An 11,587-nucleotide genomic window follows, 5' to 3' on the forward strand; every position below is an offset into this window, starting at 1 on the left:
AAAAGAAAAGAAAAGAAAAGAAAAGAAAAGAAAAGAAAAGAAAAGAAAAGAAAAGAAAAGAAAAGAAAAAAGAAAGTATCATGGATACTTAGGAGTGAAGAGGCTTGAACCTGAATGAGACCTAGTATTTCTGTTCTGTTAATTCCAAGTAAAATCGAAGGAAAAGGAGGATCTGTGAGGATAATTGAGAGAGAACACAAAAGCATGGCTTTATTGCTAAAAGGCAATACTAGTGAGTCTAATTCTATCTAAGGGTACGCTACAGACATTTCCTAAGATTAACCTGGAAAACTGATTGACCTTGCCTGGTGAGGTAGGGATGTCTCTGAGTGTGTGTCCATAATACCATAATGCAAGAGTATATGTAATGGGAAGCATGAAATTGTACTGCGTAGTTTGAGAAATAGTAAGTTTGGGGTTTTTTTGTTTTATAAAAGTTTTAGAAAATCTTTTGAAAACTGTATTTGCAGATTCCTTGTTTCCTTAACTTCCCATATATACCCTTTTATAAAATCTTTCTCTACTTTTTGTTTTGTTTTTACGAAGATGTAGGGTGAATCAGTGAGACATAGAGATGTAATGGCTTCTTCAAGATATTTCTATTTATTTTCAGCGGATGGGGGATGGGGCACTTTCTGGGATCAGTATTTCCTTTGATTTGGAGTGTTGAAACTCTGTCTTGGGAGGGATGTGCATTTTACAGCACTTGTCTGCAGGCAATATGAGATAAGTCATGCCTGGGAACAGGCTTGTGCAAGGGCTACTTTGGCCTGACCCACCGCACGTGCCTACATTGTGCTGAAGGCAGTGGAATTCCAGAAGATATCTATTGTCTTCCTGAACCGGTTTTTCTGGAGGTGGGCTGAACTCCCCACACTTCACATGAAGGTGAACAGGAGCTTTGGAAATTTAGCTATGGCAATCAGACTGAGGTAACACACAGGTGGTATCTGCATGTTTGTCCTTTCTTGATGCCCTGCTCTCACTACTGTGAGTGAGGGTGATAGCAAGTCCATTCTTGTAATAGTCAGACTCTTTATTGGCATGTGACAGTGTATGCTAAAAGAAATGTTTAGAAATGTATAAGCATATAAGAAAACTTATTAGGTGGACAAATCTTTACTGACAAAAGAGACAGTAAGAGTTTAACTCCAGGGAATTTTTCAATACCGAAGCACAATTTGAAGTATAAAACTTCAAAATAATAATCTTTTCACAAGCAGTACAAATTTATGCTGCCAGTGTTCCAGGGATTCATGTCCATCAGATCAGTTAAGTCTTCAGATGGAAAATCTGAAATTCTCTTGCATTATGGTATTATGGACATAAAATCTTTTTTTGAGACTATTATCCCGGGAAAACCCGATTATTACTAATACTCAAATTTCAAACTGCTTAACATGCTCCATTTGACCTGTAAACATATTTGTAATCCAAAGAGAAGCTGATTATTTATTCTATACAATAAGAAAGATACCTGTGCAAGCTCTCTGGTTCTGTTCCTGCTTGCTGCAGAAGAATGGAAACTTCAGGATGAGCAGAATGTACAGCAGCTCTTAGAAACTGAAGAAATCCTTGCTTTTGTTGCAAAAGTCCTCCACAGTGATCTCTGGATCTGTTTATTCTTCCATGACAAGAGAAATACAAAGAATATGGAGCAACCTGAGAAGCAGATAAAGTCTATTATAACTTCCAAGTATTGTATTTAACCTTGCTCTTCTGAAGCACCGGTCTGCCAACTAGTTCATCAAAGTTCCCTGAAGATTAATGATATATTGCAACTTCTTCTATGAGATCTGCTTCAAGAGTGTTTCTATCCAGAGCTTTTTCTGTCCAGTAGTAGGAAGGCATATACATCAAATGCTGTACCATTTTATAGGAATGGTGCTCAGAACCAAAATTTTCAAGGTTCTTCCTTTGGTACATGCTTGCTACAAAGAGCATTGCACTCGGTAGCTGCTAGAGAGTTCAAAACCTGTATGTGTCAATGGCAGTGCAAATAACTGAAGACATACTGTGGTTTAGCCTGCCTGGAGAATAGTTTAGACAAATTTTTGTCCTGGATCTGTAATTCACAAGGTGAATGCAATGATTATGAGGTTAGGGAGAGGCAGGAGTAGTGGAAGAGTCTGAGCAACAAACACAGGGCCATCAGTCTCACTGGGACAGAGTGGGTTATCTCCTTTTTTTAAGAATTTAGTCATTTGGTGTGGGGGGAGAAAAAAAATCTGTACTCTTTCAAGACTTTGCTGTCTGTTTCACTTGGGAAACATTTCACTGAGATTCACTTTCATTTAGTACCAGGCAAGATTAGCCTTTCAAGAATACCCAGCACAGTCACAGAGATGTTTAAGCATCTTGATCCACACGCCAGTCTTCTTACAGGTATAGCTGGTTTTAATTTTAGAATACTTTTTAAGGTCTACTTTGTGTCTGCTATACCTTGAGACCCTGTGCTGGATGGTTCAGAGCTGTGCTTCAGGCATAGTTAAAGTGGGACAGGGATGAGATCAGTATCTGTTTTTATGGGGGCTGTTTCTGGAGAAGGTGATGGGGAGCCCAGATATGTTATCAGAAGGCTGGGGGGAGGAGGAGGAGGAATGTTTGTAATTCAGATATAGAGGGAAAGGGACATTGTAACATTGCTACCTGGGCTATGACCTCAGTGGTTGCTGTGCTTCTGCATTATAGCTTGGCATAGCTGTTATCATGATGATCTAGGCAGCTTTTTAATAGGGAGATATGAGATTCAGTGTCACAAAGAGTGAATCTATTGTGTAATAAAGGAGTTGAAACTATGTTGGAAGGTGGCAGTCCATTTTTAAGTGTAAATATTTACTAATAGATCATAATGATAATCTCTGAATATCTTCCCCATCTTCTGCTCTAGTATCTAGAGCTGGCTGTGATGCAAATTGAGACACAGAGATTTCACAGTATATCTCCAAACAATGACAGTGCATATTTCTTTTCATAGTTTGGGAGCACATTTCTCATATGCATGCTTTGCTGCTTCTTAAAGATCCTTTGGCATACACATTTTGTATCCAGCTGTATCTGAGATTAAAATATTTTTGTGGAAGGAAGTATAAATTGTAGGGAGTTACGACTACCCATGAAAGAGCAAAATCTTGAAAAATACAGAAGACACAGCAAATGAAATTAGGTTCACAGTACCTGGGCTTTGCTGGAAAACAAATACAGACTTAATTAGGGATTACAAATTGGGATACACACATGACTTCAGCATAAATCTCCAATCCTGCTGATTTGCAAAAGCCCTTTCAAAGTATTTGGTTGCAACTGTACATGAACAATAATCTGGGCAATATTTATGGAGTAATCAAGAAGACTGTAAATTTGTCAGATAACAAACTAATGTCCATAGCCTGCCCTAAATACCTAAAAACCTAAAATCTCTTGTCATAAAGGTAGAGATTAGATTGCTCAGCTGTGTCTCTGTGGAAGTTAATCCTTTTATTGCTGTTCTCTGTAAAATTTCAGACAACAAAGTAGTGTTTCAGTAACATCACATTACCATTCTGCAGGGCTGTGTGCTAACGCTTCAACAGTATTTGCAAATTGTTACTCTTTTTGAAAGCTGAAATCAGAAAGATCTCTGCTGACCATAATATCTCGTTTTTCCCCAAGACACGTGGATAGTCTGCTGTTGGGCTTTGCCTGGGGCTTGTATCTGTGATAACAGAAAATCTACTGAGAGGCAGCTAGTTCTTAGTGGTATGTAATATTATTTATTATTCAGCCTTCTATGCACGCTCATATGAATTTTTGCAGGTTTGTACTCAGGATTTTAGCAAGTGTGTGAAAAATATACAGTCTATATAATTCTATCTACCTGTGCAAACCAGAAAATTAGAATGATTAATCTCCCTTGGAGAAGTTCGTACATTAAACATCTGTTTGAGAGTTCTTTTAAAATAGTCACCTCCTCCTAATTTCAAAGTGCATGAAACATGGAAATGTTTTTTCCTTATATATTTTCTTTAATACCAGAAATGTATTTTTCAGCCATTCATGGAGGTTTTCATGTTCATTAATGACCCAATATAACTGGGTCTCCTGTTTTAGTAGGCAAAGTTTGCTTTGAAGTACTGTGAAAGATTTTGTATATTCTTAGTTAAGACTCCCACATAAAGAGTATATAAATACTGATGTGGTTATACACGTGCTCAACTTCTTTTAAATAACTGAACAGTGTACCTGATGGCTTGTCATGCTTGAAAACTGTGAGCAGGGGCTACAAGGTATACCCTCCTCTTTTCCTCACATTTTTTATTGCATCATGTCACATGCCACGTGTAGGCTTGTGGTCAGAAGTACCTGTACGTGTTTCTTTTGTCTTATGAAGTGGTCACAGTCTTCCTATGCTTCAGGTTCCATGTTTCCCATCCTGCTGTGTGTGGGAATGTAGGACTTCATGTGGGCAATACCTGTGGGAGCTGTGGGGCTGAGTGGGACTCTGCATGGGAGCTGGTCTTGCTTCTGGGGCATCTGAAGGTTGGTGCCCACATCCCTCTGCGTGAAGGAGGCACATACTCCTGGCCTTTGGGTACCATCAACCCTCCACATAGGCTGTATCTACTGTGGGAGCTGGCTCTTAGGGTAATAGGCACTGAGATGTAGGGAGTAGACACAGTTTTATGCATTAGCCTTCTCACTGACTCTGGATTTCCTTTGAGTTTTCCAAACCTGAATGAAAAGATGGTTCATGGCCATTGCTAAAGTGATAGCGGGCTCTGTGTTAACCAGGTGTGAATGCCAAGACTGACAGTTAAATTCAGTTTGTGCGCAATCTGAATATAAATATGTTTTCTTTTCAACTTCCATCCTTTCTCAGGACACAAAAGATTGTGTCCTCCATCATCTTGTTACTCCATCCTCTTCCTCCCCACTGTCTTATAACCAGGGTTAGAGCTGTTCAGAGGACTGTTCATAAGGGGATGTGGCAGAAGGGGTTTTGCTGACTGAAGTGCTGCAGGGCTGAGCAGAACATAAGCTCAATAGGAGTGGAGCTCCATAGCATCAGTGCCTTCAGCTGATAACATCTTAAACCTCATGTAGTCTCCTTTTCAGGAACCAGCATCAATCTTTCCTTAGCACCTCAGCTGATCTGGATTTGATTCTCTCAGTGAAGATTGCTGAGCTTTGTGTAATCACCTCTTTCTCTTTTTCTTTACAGAGTTCCAACATGGGAGGCAAACTGAGCAAGAAGAAGAAGGGATACAGTGTCAATGATGAAAAAGCTAAAGACAAAGACAAGAAGGCTGAAGGAGCAGCAACTGAAGAAGAGGAGACTCCAAAAGAGGCTGAGGATGCCCAGAAAACCACAGAGACCACAGAAGTGAAGGAGAACAACAAGGAGGAGAAGGGTGAAAAGGATACTCAGGTCGCTACCAATAAGACAGAAGAAAAAGAAGGAGAGAAGGAGAAAACAGTGACCCAGGAAGAAACCCAGAAACCAGAACCTGAGAAGTCGGAGTCTGTTGTTGATGCGAAAGTAGAGCCACAGAAGAACACCGAACAGGCACCCAAGCAAGAGGAGCCGACTGCTGCCTCTGCTCCCGCTGCCAGTAGTGAAGCATCCAAAACTTCTGAGCCTAGCAACGATGCAAAAGCTTCCCAGCCCTCAGAAGCCACAGCTCCCAGTAAAGCAGATGACAAGAGCAAAGAGGAAGGGGAAGCCAAAAAGACTGAGGCTCCCGCAACGCCTGCAGCCCAAGAAACTAAAAGTGAAGTGGCCCCAGCTTCAGACTCAAAACCTAGCAGCAACGAGGCTGCGCCTTCTTCCAAGGAGCCCGTGACAACAGCAGCACCTAGTTCGACTGCTAAGGCCTCAGACCCTGCAGCCCCGCCAGAGGAAGCGAAACCTTCTGAAGTTCCAGCAACTAATTCGGATCAAACCATAGCAGCGCAAGATTAAATTGGACAGCCTGTTGAAACAACCACTTAAAACAACCTGTGTCTTTTTTTTATTTTTTCAGCTATACTAACTCGTTTCAGATCTGAAATAACAAATATGTATTGCCCAGGAAAGAAGGAGAAAAAAAAAGATAAAATGAAAAGGATGTCCCATCAAGTTGGGAGGGAGGGAGGGGGGAGAATCCAAATAGTATTTTTGTGGGGAAATATCTAATATACTTTCTGCTAACTTGACACAAGTCCTGGATTAAAAAAAAAGTAAAATAAATGGATGTCTGAAAGTACAGCACATCTTTTGTATCTGAACTGCTGTAAATGCACTCCACCAGTGTATCAAAATCTTCTTTTTGTTCTGTAATGGGATTTGGGAGTGATGCGTTGGATTCTGCCCACTAGGTTTGTGCCAAGGCAATTAGATCTTTATGAAAGCAGTATTTTCTGTGGTTTTTTTTTCTTTTTTTTTTTTTAATTATTTACAGCCTTTCTTATTTTGATATTTTTTTTATGCAGTGGATGAATGCCAACTTTCAGACAAAACCCACCTAGCTGTCCACATATTTCTCAATGCCAATCCTCCAATTCTTCCTCTCCAAATATTTTTTGGGAGTAAAAAGCATTCTCATCCTACTTAGCCTACCTAGATTTCTCATGACGAGTTAATGCATGTCCGTGGTTGGGTGCACCTGTAGTTCTGTTTATTGGTCAGTGGAAATGAAAAAGTCTGCGTTCATTGCAGTTCCAGTTTCTCTTCCATTCTGTGTCACAGACACCAACACACACTCATTGGAAAACAAATGAAAAAACAAAATGTACAATGGATGCATTGAAATTATATGTAATTGTATAAATGGTGCAACAGTAATAAAAGTTAAATAATTTAAAAAATATATAAGTGTAAAGACTGATTAAATCTTCACTTTTACCCCTTGAGAACTAGGCAAAGGAGGTTCTTACACTTATTACATCTGGGGCTGTTTACTTTCCCATAAATAGTAACACTCCAATAGCCACAAGTGTTCCCAGGTGAGGTTGAAAGAAGTGGCCAAGGAACAGCACATCTCACATGTGTTTTATCCCAGGTAAAGTAGAAATGGCTTTTGCCTGCCTTAACATGTGAAAAAAATACTCTCTCGCTATTTTGAAGAGCCAGAGGCATGATGGCTGGGTTTTAACTGGTACTAAGACAGTGGATTTGATAAACTGATCTTTAAAAATGAGGCAATTAAATTTAATCCTAGTCCTAGTAAAATATTTTTAGTGCTGATGGACTTTGCTTTTTTTCCCATTGCTATTGTATAGGAGATGAACCGCAGCTGCCACAAAAGGCCAGTTCTGTGCGTTTCAAATATGAATAACCTTGTGTAGCTGAGCAGAGTTTAGCCCAACATAAACAACATTTTTCACTATTTTGGCCTATTTGCCCCATTTTTATTCAACAGAACTGCTGAATAACTGCAGTTTCTGCTGAATAGTGCCCTTGCTGGATATGGACAATGATTTCAAGTGCAGAGCCCAGGATTAACAGAACTGATTAAAGCAGCATATTTGGCCTGCCCATTAACAAACTCTTAGACAGAGCAGAAGTTATGAAAGAAGTGGGCAGTGGTAAATAGAAACACAACTGTACACATACTAAAGGGATAAGCAGGCTTGTATTTAGTAAATAAGGAAAATAGTGTTTTAAAATGATATAAATTATTGCATATACTTTCTCTTCATGCAGCAAGGATGATTCACTCTACAGACTTCCATAATACTAATCCTAAAATTTTTCAGAAATACAAGCTTCCTATACCATGCTGGGGATGCTGGTGTGCAGTTGTGTACCTGGGAAAAGCTTACTGGAAAAGGCAGGAGTAGTTCTGTGTGGTTTAGATCAGGTCATTCACGTACATGAGTCTTGCACCACCATCAAGCTTTTGCATCCTTGATGTGAAGGAGTCAATTTCATGCATAACACATTAAAATAAAGTGGATTCTTTTGCACAGAGAAAAGTTAGCCTAATACCTGGCTTAAAAAGACAGCAGGGTTTTTTAGATTATATAGCTGAAGCACTGCAAGGGACTAGACAGATAACACATTTGGAATAATTTACCAAGCTTTTTGTATATATAGGTGTCACAATTTACAGCATCTTTGTGCAGTCAAATTTTTGTCTTTCCTGCAATTCTCTAATAGTCCTCTGCCACCATTTCCCAGTGTAGGTGTGTTCTGGAAAGGGAGAACATCTGTCCACAACTTTCACATGAATTTGCATGAGATGAGTCCAGGACAGAGAGGAGTGCAGGCATCCTGTGGTACTTCATGGTGATATAGCACTGAATCAATCTGAAGCTGATGGGACTAAATCTATGTTCTGCCTTTGGGTTGGAAGTGGCTGACAACGGAAAGTAGGTATGTAACTTGTTTACTGGGATGGTATGGGAATGTGCCTACTAACAATATCACACCCATTCGCTTTCAGTATAATGTTCAAAGTAGCACTTAATCTCAATTACTATAACAGTTTGACAATCAACACATGTCCTTTTTTTCCCCTGAGCTTTCTTCATTTGGCACATTTAAAGTTGTTGAGATCTTGAATGCAGTCTTACTTTATTTCTTTTAGGTAATTAAAAATACCTCTGTGCTCCACAGTTGTATCCAAACACAGCAGCCTTTGCAGCTGTTGACAGCAAACTCTTAATTGCACATGCTGAGGGTCTCACAACCTGCTTGCTGATGGTAGTTTCATCTCAAGAGTATCAAAGGTGTGAAGAAGTGTTATGACCCACATAACTGGAAATCAGTAGCATATGGGCAAAGAAATACGTGCTTGTGTGTGGGAAACAGAGAGGCAACGCAGCGAAGATCATGCACTTAAGTGTTCAGTATTCTCAAAAAATAAAGGAAAGTTGCCATATAATGTTTTAAATACTTTTATTAATAAAGGGGGCTGCAAAATTAGCCTTCTCATAGTTGATAAAATACTTAGTGTGTAACTGGTAGGCATTCCAAGGCATTCTGGCTGAGGCCATTGCTCCACAGTGCTGCTATTCTATACCTACATATACAAGGAAAGAAATCATCTCTATTCAAAGATCTTACGAACTAAGTGTACATGTGTAATAGAAATGTGATGCGTGTTACTTGCCTGAAGTTCCATGAGGAGACGTGAGAACCTTGAGGCCTGCTTTTCTTCAGTCCAGTATTTCATCTCCAAGATCCTCTTTTTTTCCCAGTTATGATCACTCTTTAATACTAATAAAAGTATGCTGAGGGTACAGAGCTAATAGGCATGTTAATGCTTTGAGTGCAAGCACATTGCAAATACCTCAAAGATCCCAACCTTTTCATGAAAGTGTGCCAAAGGAATAGAGAAATTCAACCCTGGGAAAGAACCTTTGCTATTGTTTAGAGCCCCTACAGAGAGATGTTTGCAAGGTCTCCCTTGTTTTGCCCTGGAGACTGTCAAGAATCCATTTCTCTCCCTTTGGCAATAGGAAGGTCAGTGCCATTGGCTTTGCTCATATTTTGCTTGCACTTGCACAGGAAAGAGAAGCACAGATTCTGTTAAACGTAGAGCAACTTCACCTTTCCTCTTTTTTTATTCTTTTTTTTTTTTTTAATTTACTGTACTTGAAATGTACGTCATACTATTTTTAGAATGACTTCTGGAGATGGGAAAAAACCCTGAAGTTATGTTAAATTATTTATAATGGAATGGCTTCCTAGGAGCAATGCCTACAACTTGCTCTACAATTGGTTTCTGTATGCTTACTTCTGTGTCTGTATGAGACAGACACTTCCATGAAGAAACAGTACAATAAAACTTTATAGGATGTGTCAGTGTCTTACATAACAGTGCTTCTAGATGTGTGTCTGTGTAGCTGTCAGTATCTAAACAGTCAGTGACTTCTGAATTTCTGCTGGTGCTTTCTTTGTCCCAGCACTGAACTAGGAGGTCCGTCCAGTCTCTGTCTCACCTAATCATTGTCTTTTCCAGATCAGCACGAACTCCAACTTGGTGCAAGTGTAATGAGTCAGTGGGTGAATCAAGTCCTCAGTCTTCCTTCAGGAGCTTCTTATCACTACATTACATTTCTGTTAATTTATCCTTATTTAACCAAATAGGGGAGTGCTCAAAGAAATGCCTCAGATTTGTTGCCAGTGCTGCAGAAAGCATTTTCTCACAATACATTTCTTCAGTACATGTACTGCTATGCTTTCATTGCTGTCTCCTTGCACAGAATTCATAGCCTTTGAGGCTCTTCTTAAAGATTTTTAAGACGATAATCACTTAGTTTGCTGTTTTTATTCAGGGCTACATATTTTTTTCTGCACCAAACTCTCGGCATTTATCTTGACTCTTGGTCGACTTTCCACCTTTCATTTATTCATTTACATATATAATTGTTTACATCCTGTTTTAAATTTAACCTCCCCACCATAAATTATGCAACACGAATGTATATAAGCTGTTAAGCAGTCAGATTTTGAAAACATGGTGCTCCAGTCAGGGGAAAAACACAGCACAAGGAAAAGCCTTATACCTGTGTTTTCCTTTATTGTTGTGAAAAAGAGCCTTCTTCAGGACAGGCAGAGCATTGCTAGCAGCATTTATCATGGTGGGGTCAAAATCTAGCTACGGAGTCAGGTAAGCAGAAGGAGGTTTTTTTTCTTTTGTCAGGGAAGAGAGAAAAGGGGTGCATATTTCAAAATATGACCACAGAAGTTGGGACACAGAACATATGACACAATCCATTTATTTCCTGGAGACAGCACAACTATGTATTAACCAGCCACCACAAGACTGCCAAGTCTTTCCAGCTTGTCAGGATACTTGTCTCTCTTTTAGTGTATTTGCTTGTTTAGGCAATAAATATTAATTCCAGCTCTTACTGTCATTTAAATGTGTTGCCTCCATCTTTAGCTTGTCTGCCCTCCACAATGGAAAACTGACATCTCTGAGAGCCTTCAATTGCATCAGAAGGCTGACTGAGCTTCTTGATGTCTTAGCTTGATCAAGACGATTTTTTTTTGAGATTGTTCAGCCAAGTGAGATGCAGATTTGACTGAGTTCAACTTTATTTCACTTACTAAGCAAAAATTCAAAGGCTTTACATGATGTTCCTGCTGAGGGTAAAGTGAAATCTTCCTATGAGCCTGATTAGTCTGTTATTTGGAATGTCATCAGGTTGCTGCAAAATGCCTAGCTTGTTAAACATCACTGCTGGTTCAGCTGGCCAGCAATTTTAGCCTCCGTTCACATTAGGAGACGGAAATGAATTAAATTTTTTAACTCCCTTCAGTTCCATCCTGTTCAGAAAACCAGAGTGAAACAAGAGTCTGCCCCTAGTTGGTCTTCACACTTTAGGAATGGGGCAAGACTGTAAATTATCCTAGCCAAAAAATGGTCTTTAAAACTTAACAGTTAATACTTTAAACCCTAAACCTGAATAGTAGGTGTTTTAATCACAGGCTATACAGATCCCTAAGAGCCTGGACTACTAGAGATATTGTGTGACAGGAAGCCAACTGCTGGTCTTTTGTTCTATCTGTTCCAGGGGATCTCATTTTTAGCGCCCATTTCCCCCATTCCTGGTTTATTGGCTTTCTACCAGTCTCAGGTTTATTATGTGTTAATGAGAATAGTCTACTGTAATG

The 11,587-nt window shown here is 39.5% G+C and overlaps 1 protein-coding gene across 1 annotated transcript; it reads left to right on the forward strand.

Annotated features, from left to right (window-relative positions):
* Positions 1 to 5,200: 5,200 nt before the first annotated feature.
* On the forward strand, positions 5,201 to 6,827 carry BASP1 (brain abundant membrane attached signal protein 1). The gene has a single exon (XM_018085833.2). It carries the CDS (start codon positions 5,210 to 5,212, stop codon positions 5,939 to 5,941), a length of 732 nt encoding a protein of 243 aa, XP_017941322.1. The 5' UTR covers positions 5,201 to 5,209; the 3' UTR covers positions 5,942 to 6,827.
* Positions 6,828 to 11,587: the final 4,760 nt, after the last annotated feature.

Source organism: Manacus vitellinus, unplaced genomic scaffold, assembly GCF_001715985.3.
Source record: "Manacus vitellinus isolate BGI_N305 unplaced genomic scaffold, ASM171598v3 scaffold_89_pilon, whole genome shotgun sequence".
Classification (NCBI taxonomy): domain Eukaryota; kingdom Metazoa; phylum Chordata; class Aves; order Passeriformes; family Pipridae; genus Manacus; species Manacus vitellinus.